The 22,617-nt window shown below is 31.0% G+C and overlaps 1 protein-coding gene and 1 non-coding gene across 6 annotated transcripts; both read right to left on the minus strand.

Annotated features, from left to right (window-relative positions):
- Positions 1–1,375: 1,375 nt before the first annotated feature.
- Positions 1,376–19,954, minus strand: LOC138178024 (sodium-independent sulfate anion transporter). Of its 5 annotated transcripts, XM_069109450.1 has the most exons (9): positions 19,828–19,893; positions 19,406–19,506; positions 11,790–11,974; positions 9,604–9,741; positions 8,346–8,624; positions 7,456–7,765; positions 5,693–5,995; positions 3,797–4,031; positions 1,378–3,668 (listed from the first exon to the last, which is right to left on the minus strand). In XM_069109450.1, the coding sequence occupies exons 4-9, from the start codon at positions 9,718–9,720 to the stop codon at positions 3,401–3,403; spliced, it is 1,512 nt and encodes a 503-aa protein (XP_068965551.1). In that variant the 5' UTR covers positions 9,721–9,741; positions 11,790–11,974; positions 19,406–19,506; positions 19,828–19,893; the 3' UTR covers positions 1,378–3,400. The 5 variants fall into 5 exon arrangements, with proteins under 5 accessions (XP_068965538.1, XP_068965530.1, XP_068965542.1 ...); XM_069109437.1 differs by lacking the exons at positions 19,406–19,506; positions 19,828–19,893 and adding an exon at positions 13,098–13,398 and having other exon boundaries at positions 1,376–3,668; XM_069109429.1 differs by lacking the exon at positions 19,406–19,506 and having other exon boundaries at positions 1,377–3,668; positions 19,828–19,954.
- Positions 19,410–19,491, minus strand: TRNAS-AGA (transfer RNA serine (anticodon AGA)). The gene has a single exon. It is a non-coding gene; the product is annotated as a tRNA-Ser (tRNA).
- Positions 19,955–22,617: the final 2,663 nt, after the last annotated feature.

Genomic DNA, 22,617 nt, shown 5'->3' on the forward strand with positions numbered 1-22,617 from the left:
CCTAGGGCGAGTGCATCGATCGAAGCACCCTCTACTACCCAGCTTCCTTATTGGTCGATCATCGATGCGCGCGCAACTATGAACGTGAGATATTTTTTACGCATGCGTACTCACGCGGGGGGAAAAAGGGCGCGGAAGCACCCTCGCGCGATATATTTTTAACTTTTATATTTTATCCATTGAATCATGTCAAATCAGTCGATAATTTATATTGATGTAAGAAAAAGAAATGAGAAATCTATTTTCAAATAGTAAAAAGAGGATGTTCCACAGTTATTAACGAAAAGTTTAGTTATACTCTATCCGATTAAATGATAACATGGCACGAAGATAAAGAATTATTACAATAATTTAAACAATCAGGTTTAAAACAATACGCTATTTTAATGCTTCGTATTTATGTATTTGTGCATATATGTAATAAACTGGATTTTGATAAATGATATAATGAAACAAAGAAGTATAATGTTAAATAATAGCTTAATTTAACTATTGTACGTACACAGTAGATAATCTTGATATTTTTGTTGCACAATCAGTGTGAAAATAATGCATGTTCGTGTCGTTACACTTAAATGTATTAGAGTAATGTACAGGATGTCCCACCTAACTCGAGCATCCGATATATCTCGCAAAAATGTCAGAGAAGAAGAACATTTAGTTCGAAAGGGTTAACGCGATGACAGGTAAAAAATTTCCTGAAGGTCATTTTTCTCGAGGTTTCAAGGTCATCACAGATTTTTTAAATGAATCTACGTATTTTTTTCCATTACGATATGATACGTAAGATCAAAGCAAATCCAACGATCTGTAATAGTATGAATTTCTGGTGACCTTGAGTACAAAAAGTATATGTAAAAGTATAGAAATATTTCATAATAAAAATGCTATTATTTTTCTATTGCAGGTACAATATGATTTTGTTTCAATTATACTGAACTAAACTCGGAAATCTGATTACTATTTAAAAGATTCGCGTCAAAGATTCGCGAAGAGTAGGATTATATTCCAACGTAATACCAAATTAGAAATATGAATAATAATTATGTAGATATAGTTATAATTTGATATCCAGATCTTTCTGTTTAAACTTTTTTCTAAATTACAAGCGCATTTGTAAACATTATCATATAAAGATTACACGAATTACTAATTCATAATGTTAGATTTCTGAAAGAAGCTACTCAAACATAATCTCAAATGTAACGTTTACGTTACCACTCGAAAGTATCCGAATATTTACTTAGTTTTGACAAAATGTATTTTAATCGCAAAATTACGAATAAATCGAATTGCAATGATTTTGTTCTGTATAATCGCCATACATACATTTAGCTATGTATAATAAAATATTGTGATTATAATTTGCAATAAAATTAATTTGCAAAAACCAATATGCAATAATAAAATTGATATTTGTAATTGTCCAGTATCGTAGAACTGTTTCGTTACTTGACAAATTCTTAATCTCCAGTTTCTTAAATTTTTACGTTATGGAACAAATAAAAGTGGGACTTTCAAACTGTAAAAGAATGTCTTCTGATGTTAATATAACTGGTTGCAGTATTTAAATGGTAAATACATGAAGTAGTATATAATAAAATCTATTAGAGTAGTAAATAATAATATATATTTTTGTTATGTTTAACAGGTAATTTGGATTTCCAGACTGATAACTCCATAGGAAACATAATAAGTGTTGCTTCAAATTGTTAATTTATTATTAATTTGAACATGTTGACACATATTTCTGTTACAAAACGGCTAAAGTTCTCAGATATACGAGCGATAATTTATACCGAATAACAAATAAAATTGGACATCATCGTTTGATTCAATTCAACCGATACTCTCGTGCACATCTGGAAAGATTAATTTTACATGTACATACAAAATAGTAGAACCATATGTAAATGCTCGCAATTCTGCGGCAGGATCATATAGTCACGATGAAAATTTCTCGTATGAAACCTTCTGCTGATTATTCATGGAAACATTCGAATAAAGTTTCATTTTCCGAGCAAAGCATTTCCGTCAATCGGCATCGCGCGGTTACGCAAACGTTATTTATAGGTGAAACGAATCGAAATCCTTCAATACTTTCAATACTGAATCCTATATTTACACGATTCAACGTTAATCCTTAAAAGCTATTATAAGTGAAATTGTACCCTCTATGAATAATTTTGTTTTAATATTACCATCCTGTAATAATATTACCGCAACGTTATCGTTTGCATCCGCTGCAAACAATAATTTTCTACTCTTTATCTAATATCGAATAATAGTAAAACATTTAATTCGACACATTCAACTGTATTAATTGTTCAATTTTTTAAATATACACTACGGAAAACTTTCACACATGATAGTTAAGGAATAAAAAATCTATCGTTATCGTGGTGGAGCGCAAAACAACACGCGATCACGATTATTTCACAATAATTGAAGGAAAATTGAAAAAGATTACATCTAGTTGTAAATTGGAAAAACATGATTATAGTTCGTGTTTTCCCGTCTGAAGCGTAAAATTAGATAAATTAGGAAGATAAGAATAAAAAAACGTGTATTATCTTGAAATAAACGTAGCGTTTAAAATAATGGTTAAAATTGTGATTTTACGAAATGTGGCAGAAATTTTCACTATTTTTCCACGGAATAGTTAAGTAACCATTTGCGGAATTAATTTTAATATGAGTGCAGGCAATTTTCTTAAAGCAAACGTTATCAGACTTATTCGTCTTCTTTCGTAAGCCAATGTCAGATGAAATAGTATTCCTCTCTCATATTCTATCTCTATCGTTAAATAGAAAAAGAAAAGAAGTCAATTTTAGAGTACTGTAAATATTACGAAAAAGCTACGTATGGATACTTGGATCTAACACCATTTAAATCTTCATCGCAATCGAATATTTTACAGAAAACAATTAAAGATATTTAAATAACGCGTTCGGTCAAGCCAAATGCTGTACAAATGTTTCGCGATAAAGAAAATTATTTCTTCATACGAATAATTAAATACGTTTTTTCTTTTTAAATGCATATAAAAACGTGACGCCTTTATTCCATAGGATTTTTCATCGAATAACGAGAAGCACGATTTCTTGATCATTTTTTCATAAAACGATTGGTCGAGATGCTGTTTGAAATGACACCTTCGGCGCGGTTCGTGGAATTTCAATAGATGTTGGTGCATCGAAAGGCAAATTGAAGGCGACTGAAGTTGCACGAAGAACTAATCTTGGCCGAGGCGTGTTCCATCGTTAAATAAAATACGTTCAGCGTTTCGTGAGGCTTCGTTAAACGCGAACAGGTTGAAAAGAGAAGAGCAGCTCTCGTTGAACGAAGCTTAGGAAGATTTCAGAGGCAAGTGTCCCGTGCATTCGTTAGATTCAAAATTTCACTCGCGTGGAACATGAGGTAACGCGATTCTACCTGAAAATATTTGAGCTATGCTGCCGGAACTTCTGAAGGACATCGTGAGAGAAGCGTCGTAGCTTATCAAAGTTCTCTTGGCTTCCTCGCACCAATTCCAGAACACCAGCTTCTGGTCCCTGGTTTCCAAGTCGGCCAGCAGCAAAGCGAGGTTCTTGGCGACGGTTGCATCGATTCTAAGCACGTGACGACCTTCCACTACCACGGGAATAGTTCCTACCCTGGCATCACACCTAAAGAACAATAATGTCAGGTTACTCGAGGTAAATAAAACGAACGGTCTGACAGGAGGCTCGCGAAACCGCCGATTTATGATCCAATTACAAAGCCAGTGAAACGCGATTATGGTGACTTTACTCACCACGACATCACCCGTTCACGAAGATATTCCGCAGCTGGGTAGCTCAACGATTGTTTCGGCGATACAAACAGAATCGTCAGCCCATCGACAACACGTTCCTCGATCAATAATCCAGGTCTGGCCGCGAAATAGAGCAGGAGAATTAGATTTACCGCGATCCCGGCAATCATGCCGTATTCTGGACCAATTGCCAAGCAGCTCAACAAAGTCACCGTCAAAGGTATCAAATCGGTCTCTACGAGTAGAGACAAACGCTAAATTACTACAGTCCTACGACACAGCCGATTGTCGTATGAATAGAATTCCTGTGAGGCAAGTGAACTATCATTGGGACTAGACAAGAGGACCGATGATATCGTAAAATAGCATTCTACATGACAGATGTTGCCAGTTCGCGCGTGAAAATAAATTATACAATGAATCGAAGATCACAGGGAAAATACGATAAATCATATTTTTCTCTTTTGTAGCGGGGCAATTTTTAAATTCACTATGCTGTCGACTATCTCCCTGTACTAAAGTTGTTTGAGATTAAATACGTGTATATTCCGTTCCTTGAACCTTTCAACGATTAATATTCATTATGCTCATGGTCTTTTTCCGATGTTTATAAATATATTTATCGCTTATTTCGGAGGTGTAATCTTTAGGCTAAAGTGGCAACTTTCGTTAAACTATATTGCGTTAAAATGTTCTATTTAAGTTAACAAATAATATGATAAATAGCGTTGTTGCGATAAACTTTGCTACGCTCGACAATTTTGAAACATGAAAATTAACGATTTTCATATATTATATTACTATATAACAAATTAACGTAGAAAGTACAAAATAAATAGAAATGGATTTATCGTGTTTTACCCTGTGAACTTTGATCAAGATGAATAACAGTCGTGTTTAAATAATATGAACAGCGTTTTTTTTCCTTTTTGTTAGGTTTCAAACTGTCTCTCAGAAATAGGTGATAAATCTATGAACCGACTACAACCCACAACCAAACAAATTTTGATAGCGTAGAGGTGATTAATGTTGATACAATCGAATATTGAATCTTAAGATCGCTCACGTTCTCGTCCTGTGGTCTTCGATTATATCGTATCAGGATTCAACTAGTTTAATCGCAAAACGACATTAAAATCGAAATATCAAGAAAAATGTACTTGTCATGTTTTGTCATGTTTTCGTGTTTAAATTAATTATTGAAAGTTCAAATCCCTTCGATTTGTAAAATTTTTAATTATACCGCAGTCTTCAATCGTAACTTATTACTCTATCACGTAATATCATTGTAAACTATCAAAATGTATCAAACGTTTCCTTAATCCCAGTTTTGTATAGTTGATGCATATCAACGTATCTTACAAGGCTGTTGTTAAACTTCTTAACATTAGAACTACCAATCTTCATTCTACTAATCAGAATTACGAAACAGTATGACGAAAATACATAAATATATGTCATCGTGTTTGTGATAATAATAAAAATCGATATTGTTATTAAAAACATTCGTTCGTTTAGTAATTACAAGGACAAGGAGCCCAGTACCGATGGTTTTAGCTGGCTTGATAGTTCTAATATTGGATAACTAACTGCAAAACCTTGTTCGATACTTTCTGCGACTTTTATGCAACGCTAAGCTTTAGTGAAGCTTAACAGTGACCCTGTTAACGAGCATATTCTTTTTAAGAAATAAATTCACCACGAGACGTGTCTCGGTTGCTTTCACGTTGAAGGGCTAAATAAACGAAAGAATATTGCGTCTAATATTTTTCCGCCAGAGTATACGCATAGAGAGACTTTTGAAAGACTTTTCAATCTCTTAGGGGTAAAAAGCTGAGACGAAGCCGGGTACGATGCGTTGAACGTAATTTTTTTTCCTCTTAATCGGATCTTTACTTTTCGTTCTCCAAAGTACGGTGAAAATATGAAGTTCAAGCATGTAGTACATGGCGACTATAATGACTGCAGCGAGTGTTGCCTTCGGGATGAATTGGAAAGTCGAGGTCAGAAGGCCACACGCTAAAAGCACCAGGCATCCAGTAATTACACCGCCCATTGGTGTTTTTACACCCGAAGCGTTGTTTACGGCGGTCCTTGTGAAGCTCCCTGTGGTTGGCATTGATCGAGAAAAGCTGCCGAAAAGGTTGCACAGTCCCAAAGCCAGCATCTCTTGATTAGCATCAACGGTCTTCCCTTTGGCTACAAGACACAGATTTTACCATACAAACTGATGTAGGATTTTTTTATTTATTTAGAAATATTAGAAATTAGGATTTCCAATGATTAAAACGTTTCTACTAGTTGCAACACAATTTCGAATAAATATAATCGTTGAAATCAAAAATCGTTCGTAATATCAAGATATAATCATTTTGTTATACGTAAGAGGCATTTAATACTTTGATTGCCACGGTGGTCATTGATGACCGGAGCGATTGAACTTCTTACAATTGTAAAAATTGTATGAAAATTGACAGTTAGGGCATTTTCAATATAACCGATAAATGGAAGATACTTTGAAACAAAAAGTGCCCCATTGAACAATTAAACATTTTTATCAGAACATCAATAAAAAAAATGAGAACAAATCTTGCATCTAACAGTGCACTGTGTTTGCGTCCATATCTTTAAGGGATAATCTACGAATATTATTATAAACACAGCTTAGAAAATAATCGCAAATGCTTTTTCATAATCATATATATAATTGAAGTTAGAAGTGTGCACATACCTTACTATTATATACAGAATGAGCAAGTACTGTTTACTAGTATCATTTACACGTTTCAATAATATATTCTGGACGTTTTGCTTACCACGAAATAACGAATGCGAATGGTTTGTTGAAATAAACGAAGCCTTGTTATAATATGTCGCCACTATGGTCACCCGTGACCACCAATAAGATAAACGGTTCATTGGGAACAATGTTGTCTTACATCATCAATTTATTATTATTTTGTCATTATATGCTTCGAACAATAAAAATACTCCCGTGGCGTCCTGAGCGAAACATGTGATTTCAACATGGCAATCAAAGTGTTAAATACGCGAAACAGATAGCGCGGTATCAAGAAAAATCATTGGTAACAATAATTGTGAAAGATGAAAATATTAAACGTGAAATTATGAAATATAATTAGCGATGGAAAGTCAATGATTCTGATATACGTACAAGTAAGATAAACTAGTAGCGAAGGAAGTATTTTTTATTTATATTAAATTATTGAATATATTTGATGTATCTGCTGTTGCGTTACGTTATAATACGCACAAAGGGATATTATAATTAATTTTGTTTTCAAATACTCGTTACTGAAACTTCCATGCGAAGGTGAAACGATATAATTTAACGTAGCAACTTCGGACCTTTGAAAGTACGAGCTTTGTTTCCTCTTAATTTAACTTCCATTTCGTTTGAATTTTAATTTAATGTTTTAACGTTGCTGCCGAGTTATTTGTAATCTTTAAATATAAATACAGTTGAGAAATTCTTCGTTTCTGCGTTAAGATACGACGAATAAAACGAGGATTAAACAGAGAAAATAAAAATGATAAACAATCGTATTTATATATTCAGTAATTTATATAGATAAAAAATGTATATATCGTAAAGAAATTATAAGATTAATATTTTCATTTAACTCTAAACGACGTACCAAAAGCTTTAGCAATGGCAATGCTTTCCAAAATGGCAATCAGCGGGACTGAAATGACAGTGCTTCCGAGTTCACCAATTAACTCCTCAAAGTTATACGTATGGTTTCCTTTCACAAGAGAAAATGGTGGCGGAGAGAACGGCGGTAAACCTTCCGTTATATGTCCAGTAATTTTAAAGGGTTTAATACCGTAAGAGTATAACGAATAGCTTAATATTATTCCAACAATGACGACTACGGCGTTCCTCGCCAACGATGTTACCCACATGAATTTTTCCAACGCCGTGCCGCTTTTCTTTGCAGGTAATTTCTGTTTCGCGATAGTTAAGCAAACATGTTATTTAAGAGAGTGAAGTTCAGTTCCTAAATATAATTTATTTTTACAGGATATTTTTAATACAACATCGTTAATGATTTCAAATATTGCGTTCTCGTTGCAGGAACTTTCAACGATTAGTATTAAATATGTTCTGCGGTGAATCATTTTCGTTTCCAAAGTTTCTATAATTATGTTTTTTGTGATTCTGTTATTTTTCGATAGAAATATAATTAAAGGAAATAGACAGAAACATAATTTTCATCAATTGCCGATCAACAAATATCAACCAAATCGTAAATAGATAAATCCCAATAATTAAAAGTACTAGATTTATGTTTAACGTGGTTACTTTATGGAGAATATTTCATAATCAAAATATTCGCGGAATTAAAATCTCTAAAAATTAAAACGCGCATTAAGGTGGAATTTTCGCTAAAAATATTTTCGTGTCTTTCAGCTACCTCCATCCATATACTACTGAATCACGAATTTGAAATTACAATAAAAATATATATATGTATATAATATATTAAAAGCATATATTAAAATAGTGAAAAGAAAATAATCTTACTTTAAGACAAACGAGTAAGATCATCGAACAGACTCCTAATATCGGGTCCCAGAAAGTAATTTCATTTACGTGATTGACAACTTTGGTAACTGCGTCGATAAAGGAATCGCTTCTGCCACTCAAACCAAGCAACGTGCCCAACTGAGATGTTCCAATTATTATTGCAGCTGCATTAGTAAATCCAGAGATCACTGGCATGCTAACAAACTGCACAAGAAATCCCAAGCGGAACAATCCCATAAACGTAATCACGCAGCCTGTCAGGAAACATAGAAGCACCTGAGAAAGTAAAAGATTCGCTTGTTGCAATTTCAGCAAATTATCGCATTTACTTTAGATTGCATTTAACAATTATTTCATTTACTTTGTAATGGAAATCAGATGTGATCAACGATGTTTTTAGCAACATATGTACATATACGTTCTGAGTTTGGATAAATTATGAGATTTTGCATGCGATAGTTTTATGTATTCCGCGAAATGTTTAGAAAGGTACATCGAAAGCTTTATGAAACAACGAGATTGTAATCTGCGACGCGAGAAACTGGCCTTGTACGAATTTGACGAGCTTCTTTCAAATGGAATTTCCGCTCTTTCCTGGTTAATCAGACGCTTTTCTTTAAGAAAGTTAACCAGACTTCTAAATATTGTAGATAGCAATCTAAAAGAGAAAGGTCTGACGAGCAAAACGGACGAGGAAAAACTTTGTTACCCAGTAGCACCTACAATTTCTTAAAAAGTCGCTATTTCCGTCTCAAATATATCAGGTATCTCGTACACTATCTTTCACTTCAAATTTACTATATCATTCTTTCTCAGAACTTTGTTTCATATTTTAAATACAATTCCTTTTTTCACATTATTTAAACATACTGTTGATAAATACCGCTCAATTAGAAAATACATAATTACAAAATATTGCAAATAAGGAAGCTATCTATTTAAAGAAATATCTATTTAAACGAAAAGATAACTATTTTACTTACTTGTAGAGTTTAGATAACAAAGTGGCCAATATCTGAACGATACAACTTTTATCCTTTGAATAGCGATAAATTTGTTTATCGCGTTATTTCATAAAAGTTCTCAAAAACAAAGCGTATGTACTTGAAAAGAGCAATATTAAAGTTGGTTACAAAGTTTGCTTCTAGAGATTTTTATTTTTTTTATTATCAAGCACGTTTGATTTTCTCGCAGAAATTTCCGATTCGAAAATAGAGATAGCTTAGTCTTATGAGAAACGCGAAGCTGCACTTACCGCGATATCATCTCCCAGTCTTATAACATGATTTTGCGACAGTAATGCCATTATTGCCGTAGGACCCACAGTGATGTCCTTGCAGCTACCGAACACCAAGTAAACCAAGCATCCCATGAAACTGCTGTAGAGTCCGTACTGAAGTTTTCAAAAGTTTATCTAACGAGAACCGCCTTTCCGGCTACCATTCCATCGAACTGTTCGTTTTTATCAATATTTTTTTTCCGATCGTCGAGAAACAACAACACGCGATTACATTCGCAAGGTAAACTAAACGGTAGCGTGAGCTACAGTCTTCCTTTTATGTTTTATCCACACGTTCCATCTCTTCCCTTTTTTATTTTCATTTTATTCAAAATGTAAAATTTGCAATTTGAACAATAGCTTGGCTTCGATTCGTGAAAGATTCGTTTATATCGGATGATCAATACGTTTACCTTGATTTTCTCGCGCTGTGAAACGAACAACGTTTCTCTCTTTTATGGAAACGAGTTGATTAACAAAAAGCATTTTTCAACAAACCAAACGATATTGTTTCGTTCGAATCGGTATTTAACAATATAAAATAGTAACGAAAGTGACAAGCAACGCGAATAAATACACTTTTATTGTTTTGTATATATTAACAGGAACACTCGGAATAATTAAAATAGCGGCGTTTAAAATTCATGCAACGATTAGGAAGGATTTTATTGCTCGTGAAACCGTGTAAAAGATTCGAAAGAATATTTCAAATGATTTATTTGCGTAAAAAGTTACCTAAAAACCTACTTCCTTCGACTGTGCATCTACCACTAATAGTGATACTTTTACTAATTATCCTAACGTGTAAATGTGAAATGTGTGAATCCTAACTCGTTAAGGATCAACTTTACCTTAATATTCTTTATTTACACTCTTTTCTTTCAATCAATTTATATGAAATTTTGTTTCTTAATACTTTGGCTGCCACGCCGAAATCACATGTTTCGCTCAGGACGCCACGGGAGTATTTTTATTGTTCGAAGCATATAATGACAAAATAATAATAAATTGATGATGTAAGACAACATTGTTCCCCAATGAACCGTTTATCTTATTGGTGGTCACGGGTGACCATAGTGGCGACATATTATAACAAGGCTTCGTTTATTTCAACAAACCATTCGCATTCGTTATTTCGTGGTAAGCAAAACGTCCAGAATATATTGTTGAAACGTGTAAATGATACTAGTAAACAGTACTTGCTCATTCTGTATATAATAGTAAGGTATGTGCACACTTCTAACTTCAATCATATATATGATTATGAAAAAGCATTTGCGATTATTTTCTAAACTGTGTTTATAATAATATTCGTAGATTATCCCTTAAAGATATGGACGCAAACACAGTGCACCGTTAGATGCAAGATTTGTTCTCATTTTTTTTATTGATGTTCTAATAAAAATGTTTAATTGTTCAATGAGGCACTTTTTGTTTCAAAGTATCTTCCATTTATCGGTTATATTGAAAATGCCCTAACTGTCAATTTTCATACAATTTTTACAATTGTAAAAAGTTCAAGCGCTCCGGTCACCAATGACCATCGTGGCGTCACAAGAGAAACCGTGGCCGGTCATATATGACCAACGTGGCAGTCGAAGTGTTAACATTACGTGCTTTAAAAAGGAATTCCAAAGATTTGCATAACATTTTTTCCGTCGCTGTTACGTCCACTCAGATTCTACGTTCTTTATGAAATTTTGAAGAAATCGAAGCACTTCTAACGTTAGGATAAACCATCTCTCGGTGTTCAATAAATCTCAAATAATTAACAACTTTGGATAATTATCATTCGTAACGACTGTCACTATCAAATGTACGATTATGTGATAAAATTATAAGATTATTCTACATTTTACTTTTTTCGCGCTTCTTCGCACCGTAACGCTTCTTTTAAAAACGCGACGCGTTCAATTTCAAACCAACAGATTCGTTTAAATACTTTCGACGAATGGATCGATCTGAATGAAAAACATGGAAACATTCTATTTAAATACCTGCAATGAAAAAAAATCGATGAAAAATAAAATGACAGAGCGTAACGTAAAAGAATTGCTAGCTACGTTTCAACGATGGAGATCTATCTCGCGTCTGTGTTCTCCGAAACTTTATTTTAAATTCAACAAGAAGAAAGTTCAACACTATCGAACAAATGTACACACCTGAGCTGGAAGTCCGGCCACAATTGCGTAAGCTATGCCCTGTGGTATAGCAGTCAAACCAACGGTCAATCCTGCCAAAACATCGTGCAGAAGTTTCGACAAACTATATTGAGGCAGCCATGCCAGGATCGGTATCCTTCGTAGAAGGAGCTGCTTCAAATCGAATCTGGAAGTCACGTTCCTACCTGAAATTTCCCAAGTTTCACAGTTTATACGATATGATTGCCAGATGAACGAGAATTCGTCTATCTCACCAAGCAACCATTGTAATCACGACCAACAACGTTTTTCAATCAATGAAACATTAGGTTTGTTGTATTGGATATCGCGTTTTAAACAAATCCGTCGTCTTCGATAATTTACTAAAAATTCTGGAATAAACAATCGTACGTTGACAAATACTATTCTGTGTTGAGCGATAACGGATACGTATATTAGCGAATAACTTGATAATGCACTGATGAACATTAATTTATCCGTGAAAATAATGTCCGGACCACGGTATCCTCTCTTTCTCTCTCTTTCTCTGATAAGTAGAGTTAAATCGCTCGGTTAAAAATATGTGTATTGGGATTAATAAAACTCTGCTTTGAGCTCTTAACTTTTACTCATACGAGGAGAATATTATCAGAATAAATTTGATGTTTCATACACATATTACGTAATTTTGTTTAATGAAAAATTAATACAACGGGTAATTCGATATCAGGTGATCAAATTATACAATATATCGTATTGTAAGAGAATTTTCGTATTATTCGTCGATAAATTATCTTATTTAACACTGGTCTTGATAACGCAAAATAACGGCATTGTTTAATATCGTTTTAATATTTATATTCATCTTAATATTAATATTATCTTAATATCTATATTTTCAATATCGTGACAAAATGTGTTGCAAAAATAATCGGGCGTGGCTTCTCGAAAAATTATTCTTGGATATAATATTTATATTGAAATATTTATATTTATATTAGTACATTCGTATTTCATAATTTCGACATGAATTTTAGTAAAAAGTTATACCTAATAATTTCCTAGTAAAAAAACTACTGCTACTATAATGTTTAAATATAATACAACAGTACAGTGTTGGAAACTTTTATCTCTAATTCATCTACGTAATCATAGTAACGTCATAGTAATTTGAAAAATTGAAAGTATGTACGTGTTCGTGTTAAATCAGCCAGGATAAAATATGTCTCTAAATTTCCTGATTCAAAGTATCAACTTTAAAGTACAAAGATCTTTTTATTCGTATCCTTAAAGTATATAGACATGCATTATATTTTGAAACATTCTTACTCGTCGAAACGGCAATATACACCACATCCGACATCTTTCACTAATTATTTTACGGTAAACTTCACTTTACAGAGAGCAACGAGCTGTTGTTATAAATCAATATTTCACGTAGAAATTTTACGTAAAGGAAGCTTGTTTCAAGACGAAATCAAGACGAATGAAACAAGACTCTGATCTTACACAATAAACACCGGATGAAAAATCGAGAGAACGGAAATTAAGTCCTTGAATAGCAAGGCATTACAACATGTTCGTTACATTGACTGCAATCTTTGCATACACCGTTAATATTTTCATGATGTCAGCATATTTTCACGAAATTACTTTCATAATAAAACATTACCGGTAAATACATATAACGTTATGCCGTATGAAACAGGAAATGTGTCTCGTATACTATCTACTTACGTATTAGATAATTATTTAGTTTAACTAAATAATTATGTTATAGAAGCACTATATCATTTTACGTTAATCTAAGTACGACGTTATTTTACAAATCTCTTCTTTTCGATATAATGACAAAATAAGCTTAAAAATAGTTTGGAAGTATCTTCGTGAAGATTATTTCTGAAAATGAGAAATTTCAAGGATTTCTTCGAAAAATTTTCAGATTTAAGAAATGTCGAAACGAAATTTGAAGATAATTAAGTGAATTAATGATATAATTGTATGAACTATTGATTGGAGATACGAAACATGTAAAATATGTGCAAGATGTGTTTTTATTTTTGTATTTCTTGTTAAAAAGGGATGGAAATCTTCTGCATCGTTTCAAGGATTATTACTGAATTTAAATATTGCGTAATTTAGATCATCGTATATTTTTCAAAAAAATGTCTTGAAATATCAGCCACGTCCACTTTCCTGAAGAATTCAATATTTGTAATCCGAGATAACGCTATAACATAAATTGTGTTTGCGTTGTACATATATCAAATTGAAGCAGATAAAATATTCTAAGCTATATTTTCAACTTTTATGTTTGTATACAACTCGTATCCCATTTTTCAAATAACGCATAAACTTTTGAATAATCCTCCTGAAGCTAAAATAACGTACACATTTTTCTTGTTAAATGTACGTACGTAAAAGCTAGAGAAATTTAATACATCGGTATATTAACAAAATATTAACGAAACAATTTATAAAAATATATTTAATAAATAATAATAAATCATGCATTTAAAAACTTGATATATTTATTTATTTTACTTCAGAATCTTTTTCATAAAAGTATTTCTCGTTAGTGATGAAACTAAAATATTCTTACAGAAATGAAATGTACAAAAATTGAATGAGAATTGATAATTAAGGATTAATAAATTTAAATAAGAATTAAATTATTACGTTTAATTATTACGTTTGCAGGAGCAGCTTCTGTTTCCTACAAGTACACACTTACCATATATATGTCACATATAATCCTTCAAAAAATCTTAAAGTATTAATAAACAACTTTATCTGTATTGCTATACTTTCAGAAATCAGATATCATGTATGTCACAAAAGGAAATAAAATACATTACGTATAGGATCTATCAAAGATCGAACTCTAAGCAATGGACTTTTTCAAATAACAGAGGCATACTTTATATCATATTTTATTTCGAATCATTTAAATTATCGCTCGCATATTTCTATTAAATATTTTGATAAACGACCGGACTTGAAAATTTGTATGTTCATGTATCTCTTATATTGTTTTGATATGTGTACCTACATAGCACCATTATTTAAATGCACCACAATCTTCTCTTAATCGATAAAGCAATCCTATACCGATGTTGTAAATTGATCAAAATCAAATACGATCTTCGGCAAAGTAAAAAGTAAGATTCACAGAATATCACCGGCGTATTCTTTCTCACTATTCGTCCACGTTTTTCACGGTGGCACGCTTAATAGATAGTACAGTTATAATTAAAATCGTAGCAGTCAAGACACTGAAACATAAATTTTCAGCGGTAAGATGAACATTCAGATAGCACGTTTAGCCGTGTGATTACCACCCAGCTCTGTAGATAACAACGGTTCAAGCTAACGACACGACGATATATTGACACTGCATAGAGGGACTTTCTTTATTCGCCGAGATACACTGGTCTAGATGAAACGTTTTATCGGACGAGCCCACTAATTCCATTTGATAACAGATCACATGATTAATAACAACAATAAAATTGCATTTCAGTACGAAAAATCCCTGATCCGCTTTTGAATCACAGTTGAGCACACGATTTAATAAAGTGTAAAGACTTTGAAAGACAAATCCTTAAAAGAAAAGGAAACAGAATGATGTCGAAATTTCATTTTATTTATACTTACATGTAGAATTACATATGCATGCTTCAATAGAGAATTTTTTAACGATGAATTTTTTAGAGAATTTGTATATGATATTTAATATACTACGAAATATTACTATACTATAATATACAGAAGATATTATAAAATACCATACTATTCTAAATATAGCGAATATACTACTATCATAATAGTAGTACTAGTATCATAATATAGGAAATGCTAGTCCTATATATAATACTTCAAAGTATAGTACTATTTAATATATATTTGTTCCAGAAGGAACAAATATATATTCGGATATCGAGTTTTGAAATAACTTTTCAAATAACATAAAAACGTATAATTATTATTTCTATATATATATATATATATAAAATTGGAGAAGAATAGTTGATGTTTGAGTAATTATTAAGGATTCTTTTTGCATTCGATCCATAAAATGCCAAATCTATTAAGAACTATGAGACAAACGCGATCTGCTTGAAGTAGCGTGTGATGGAATAATATCAGTTACAGCCACATAGATACTATAAGTATACATATGTATGTGGCAATTTATTAATCGATAATAAATATATTTTTTATCAATGGATTTTGAACGTCAGGAGAGATTTATTTCATCCAAGTGTAAATTTTACTTCAACCTCAATGATAATGCAAAAATGATAAAAACATCAAATTATCATAGAATTGAAAAAATGTATTTCAACGATAATATAATATTCTGCGGATATAATAATTCTATGAAATTAAAAGATGTATTTTTGTCAGCAATCTGTTCTGCTTGAGTGACAAATAACGACAGCAGCCTGACATAGAAAGACTAGAAATTAGCAAAGGGAAGCTTATGACGAAAATTTCAATGATGAGTCGATAAATTGAATTCCATACAGGCCGATCAATACTGGTACATACTATTCAATGGATAAAGTACAATACGTAAACGCACTGTCCGAAAACAAAGAACAAACATGATCTGACATGTTTATCGAGTGACATTTAGAACATTTCTTCGATATACAATCCTCGAACAAGAAAGTAATTGAATAAAGAATATTTATTTTATGTGTTGAATTAAATTATTTATCAAATTTTATTACATTTATGCCTAGAATAACTTCAAAAATACGATCAAATGAAATTTTTACTAAAAATGAATATCAATCATCGTTGAGAAACAGTCAGTCGGTATGTGTTAATAAAATCAACAGTGTGTACCGTAAAGCTCGTAAGACGTTAAATTAACATCAAATTGATAAAAACAATAATCTTGTGCTATATTCCCCGTGAATACACAGCAATAAAATGTGAGCCATAATACTATGTAATAAGAAGCATATGACACTTAAAATCAAAGTACAAACAATATATCTGATTGTGTATACTATTATTCTTAAGTTAGAAACCATTTTCTCTGGCACGATAATTTAATTTAGAACAAATAAACTGCTATAATTGAAAGCTGGTACTTTTCCCAAATGTGCAACTATCATTTAATTATATACGATATTACAAATAATTGACATTTATTTAGTTGAAAAATAGCATTGAAATGATTACTTTACCACGACATTAGGTATTTTAATCTCATATTTCTATTGTATGAAAAAACAAAAAAGATACCGCAACTAGTAATTGAAAAAACATTTTCAAATAGTTTAGTACATTTAAATTCCGCGAAGTATATTATGAAAGATACAATAATAGAAAATAATGATAAGAATATATCATCATATTCATAAGAAATACTAAATTCGATCAATTACAATTCAGTTACAATTTTACGAATTTAATATTTGACTTAATAAGATTAATACTTTAATAATTAATCAATTTTATAAATTTATATCAATTTTACATTGGTTCTAAAATACCATAAATTTAAATTTTAAGCATCAAAAGTATTAGGTAAATTGCAATTAATATTATTATGTTATTAATATTAAGATGGATTATTATCTATTGATTTCCATCATGAAAATATAATATAACAACGATATATTTATTCATTCCTACTACGATAATAAATAAATTCAACTTCTAAAAAGATATTAATTAATAGTCAATAATAATGAACCATTAACTTAGACGTAATGTTCAAATAGGACAAGACAGATAATAAAAACAAGGACAACGCAACGTCTGTCCTTGCAATTCTTTATCTTTATATCGATTGTCTTGTGTGTTATCATACGCGAATATATATATGTACTTCAAAATTTGCTATACATTACCCAGATAATTTCTACACATTCTTACAAAATTTTTCAAAACTTAATGATCCACTCCTACCTTTCTTTATAATCAAATAGTCTCGTCATTTTAAATTATAATAGGCACATATAATAGGATATATTCTATATATCCAAAAATAAATTATCTATTCTAATAAATTATATTTAGTTTAAATATAATTAATATTACTGAAATACTTCAAACATTTACATAAATGGATTTTACAAAAATATGTTTACACTTATTATCAAATTATTATTGTTAATTAAAGTTATTAATTAATACACCAAGTGTTATTAATAAAAAGGATAACTTTTTAAATATAAAATTAAAATAAAGACACGACAAAATTGGAATACATATGTATAGAGGTAGATTCATAAATGCATGTGAATACGTAAGAGGGTAAATCTAAGCGAAAAATGGTATACGAATATATAGCATGGTCTGGTTTAACTGGAAACGAAAAAATATTTGAGACAAAAGTGTATGGTACCGAGGGGGGCAAACTGTGCTTTTATCTATTCAACCTTGCCATCTTGAAACGTCCTGTAAAGGTGACATTAACATTTTTTAATGGGTACCTCCAATTTTTATTACATATTCTTGTAGCCGACATTCTAACGTTTTTGAAATACTACAAACTTGTGTCTTTTGCAGCATCCGCTATAGAGATATAAATTTTAAAATTCAATGTGCCGCCGGCATTAGCGTTACCCGATGTACACCGCAGTAGCACAGAAAAATGTTTCTGATAGTGGCGCTACTAGTATGACATTGTCGGAACACCAAGTCATAATTTTCCAATGTTCCATAACTTTCCAAAATAAATCGTCAGTTCCGTGCTACATTTAGTAGTAAATTCAGATAGTTTTTTGTATTTATCCGTCGAACCAGAAAGCTCACATCTCGATTCCGAATAATGCAAGAGACACGCGTTTGTTGCGTTTTGAAGACATCTGAATGTTAGCTAGAAGAATGTGTAACAAAGAGTGGAGTATCCATTAAAAAATTTTCATCTCATCTTTATAGAACTTTTCAAGACCGCCGCGAGATCTAATAGATAAAAACAGAATATGTCCCCCTCAATACCATACAACTTCTGTCTGAAACATTTTTTCGTATCAATCGTTTTTTTCCAGATATTTAGGCACTTCCAGTTAAAGCAGGCATATTGTATGTCTTATATATATTATATTATATATGATACTTTAGTTTTCGAGTTATGCATAATTAAAGAAAATTTTCAAAATTCTCGCCTTTTGCAACACGCTACTACGTGCCTTGATGCGTTCTGAGCTTATCTAATGTTTACGAACGATATCCATCGATATGAAGTAGACGAAACTTCGGCCAGTTACTTAACCTGTTACTCTTGCGAATTCAGTATTAGATTTGGAGCTATTCGAAGTATACCTACTACATATTTTCATACACCTATGTCATACACATATGAGTATGGGACTTAGTGTTAAGACGTGCAGTGTCGTGTAAGAGTTATCTATATATACGTACAAAATAAATGTATTATGTACAAGATGTTACTATAAAAATTTAATATACTTAATTGTCATAAATTATAATTAAAAACATTATGATCAAAAATATATAATTCAGCAAAGACCTATAAAATATATACATTTACTTTTTACCACAAATTTTTTATAAATATATCAGAAATAATTGATTCGGAACATATAATGTACAGAAATTGAGAGAATGGTAGAAAAGGAAAAAACAAAAATATAATTTTTTATATTTACCAACCGCAGTCGGTAGGACTCGAACCTACGCTCCCAGAGGGAATCTGATTTCTAGTCAGACGCCTTAACCACTCGGCCACGACTGCCACAGATTCTACATGCTATTATTATAGTATAAATATAGTAGAACATAAAGATAGTATAATTCTAAAACCAAAAGAATGGTTATATATTATTATAACATTTATTCTACTTGGTAACTAGATGAAAATCTCTATTAAATTATTGTATATAAATAGGAATGCATTTACGAATCATAACAGAATGATATAGAAGTTCCACATAATTAAAGATTTGTCTAATCCAAAAGATACGTTCATTGTGTACAAAACATTAAAATCATCATGAAACAATAAATAAGGCGAGTTGTAGTTTACAATATACAAATGTTGACAAATTGAAACTTGAGAGATATAACTTACTCAACAATGATGTTCTTTCGTCGATACTTCTTCTATTGTACGACATTTTTGCATAATCAATATCAGTACTATATCAAAACTAACAGCTTCGACAGAAAATAATGTGTAATGTGTAATCTAACAAAACTGGTAACGTCGATAAAACAGAACATGATAATTATTAAGTACGATTCTTGATAGACCATTATCATTTCAAAACATGTGCGCAATGTCATGAACATTGCACATAATTATAACTGATTCATCTATTCTAGAATATGAAAAGTTGAAAATTAAAAAATTTAATTTTAAGTATTAAACTACATATTATAAAACCAAATTTTTCGGATTATAGAAAATAAAAAGTGTTAACCTCAGTATTGATAAACGTTGATTTATTAAAAATTCTAATTTTACAGTATCATATTTATTCCTATTAATTAAAAATAAATTATGTCTATAATTGTAAGTATTCTTGAATATTTCAATCATTTCAAACCTATAACGTAAAGGATTAAAACACACTTTTCCACGATAAGAAGAAACAAATTTTTTCGTTACGTAGATTAAAAATAGAAAAAAATTTGAATTAATGGTAATTGACAACTTCTTCAGAAACATAGTATGAAGATTATATCACTACTAAATACTCAAATAAATCTGATCTTGACAGGAGGCTACAAATGATCACAGTTCCTATTGTTTATCGATTCAATAGCCTTGATCAATGCGATATCTTTGCTTGCAACAATTTGCAAAATAATTGTCTCGAGAAGTTTTTCAACAAGCGCACAAAAAGGCACGCATTTCGTCCTTGAAATAATTAACTATGATTCGTGCATGGTGTACCATTATATTACTTATTTCGTGTTCGAAAATTTAGAACGTATTTATTAAATTCAGACATAAATAAATTCATTCAGAATAAAGAGCCCATGCACGAGACATTTTGAATAAATAATTGAATAGAGTAAATAAATAATGGAATATCTTTAAGCAGAAATTAGAATATTCATTCTTTTTATGGCACTTCATTTGCAATATATATATATAAATTATAAACAAGAATATATATATATATATATATATATATATATATATATTCTTGTTTATAATTTATAGACTTATAATTACCGTCAAAAATCGTATAAATTAACTAATTCCTATCAAATGACGAATTTATATCTATTGAATTACTCACTCGTACACGTGTCTGCACTCTACAATATATCAAAGGTGATTGCGTTCTAAGGAAACAATGAATTTCACTTTGATGGACTTCTTACTAAGAAATTATACAAACTGTACTATGACTCAGCGTTTAAACTTTTTGTAGCGTAAAATGGACAATACTATAAAAAATATGACTCAATAAATTAATACATAATTTATACGTATAAATAAACGAGAAAAACTATATTTTATCATCTCTACTATTGAATACTACTTACCTCGCTATTTGCTAGTGAAAAATAACATACACTAGTTGATTTTATTACTTAATATGTTTCTGCGAACTACCAGTGTCATGCTTCATCAAACAAGTAGATCGTTGCTCGCATGATAATTTATAATATACAATTATGTACTCCGGTAATACACAAGCCTAATGCAGTCACTTGCGCTAAGGAAAATTCATTGAATGTGATTGTTTCTTATGATATGAAGACGTAATGAATAATGCATACGACTAGGGGGTGTCCTGCTAATTACACATTAGCAAACTAATTTACCGTGTACATTTTACACACGTTTTTCATTATCCCACTTTGTTTTCAATTCTATTGACGTCAAATCTCGGTGGTCTATTCGAACACCGATATTGAACATGCTGGAACGACTCCACAAAAAAATTCATGATCGAACATGAAGCACATTCCTCAGTTACATAATTGATTGTGTAACGACGAGAAGCCATCGACGGTAATGCAGGTAATACCTCTATTCGAAGAGGATATTTAAAAACTAAACAAATAAATTTGGTTTTACCGGTTCGTCAATTATAAAAATTTATTCCATTACATAAACTTGTTTAATACAATCTTGGTTAAATTCGTGGTTAGATATACGTGCTTAATATCTTGTATTATATTGTAAATCCATTATTTCATATCATATTTGAAGAGGAAGGGAGAAAATGTGCACAAATATACATAAGTACTACGTAGTTTTCGAATAAATATATCTTAATTCATTTGAACTAATTAACGTGTATGTAATAAACATACATTTATAAATTCAATACTCGTACTCTACAATATATGTAGAAGCGGATTTTAGGGATTTTGATGAATATATTATACTTATTGAAAAATCATTAAACACTGTCTATAAAGTAATAATAAATTGGAATATATATAAATAATGGAAAATATTTCATTAAACAGACAATCTACATACTGACTTCAAACTAAACTAAGCTTTTCAAATATGCTATTTTAATAAAATTAGTTGTAATATCATAATTTGATAACAACGTGTTACATAAGTAATAAAATTTTACTTCCTTTTTTTTTAGTACGTCTGATTCATTAAAGCGTCGTAAAATTTTTTTAGGCATTTGTAACGAAAAGTCATTAATCGCTGTTTCTAAAATAATAATAATAAATTAATACATATACAATAGAACTTCATCTAACTGGACTCCATTCATTTGAACAAAATTTTAGTTAATGTTAAATAAATGTTGTATAACTGAAATTTTGCTACTTGAATTCGCTTGCTTAAAACGCAAGCTCCTATTGTATGAACCAAAAATAGTAAATAATGGGAAACATTGGTAAGCTCTTATTTTATGAATTCCAGTTATAT

This window comes from Bombus flavifrons, chromosome 1 (assembly GCF_040668555.2).
Source record: "Bombus flavifrons isolate JBK064 chromosome 1, iyBomFlav1_principal, whole genome shotgun sequence".
In the NCBI taxonomy this organism is placed as follows: Eukaryota; Metazoa; Arthropoda; class Insecta; order Hymenoptera; family Apidae; genus Bombus; species Bombus flavifrons.

Excerpts from the sequence above, each read along its gene's own strand:
- LOC138178024 (XM_069109429.1), bottom strand. The coding sequence starts at position 19,873 with ATGTCGTACAATAGAAGAAGTATCGACGAAAGAACATCATTGTTGA. Across the intron at positions 5,996-7,455 it reads TGCCATTGCTAAAGCTTTTG|CCAAAGGGAAGACCGTTGAT; the intron begins GTACGTCGTTTA and ends TGTGTCTTGTAG. Across the intron at positions 3,669-3,796 it reads CGTGAACGGGTGATGTCGTG|GTGTGATGCCAGGGTAGGAA; the intron begins GTGAGTAAAGTC and ends ATTGTTCTTTAG.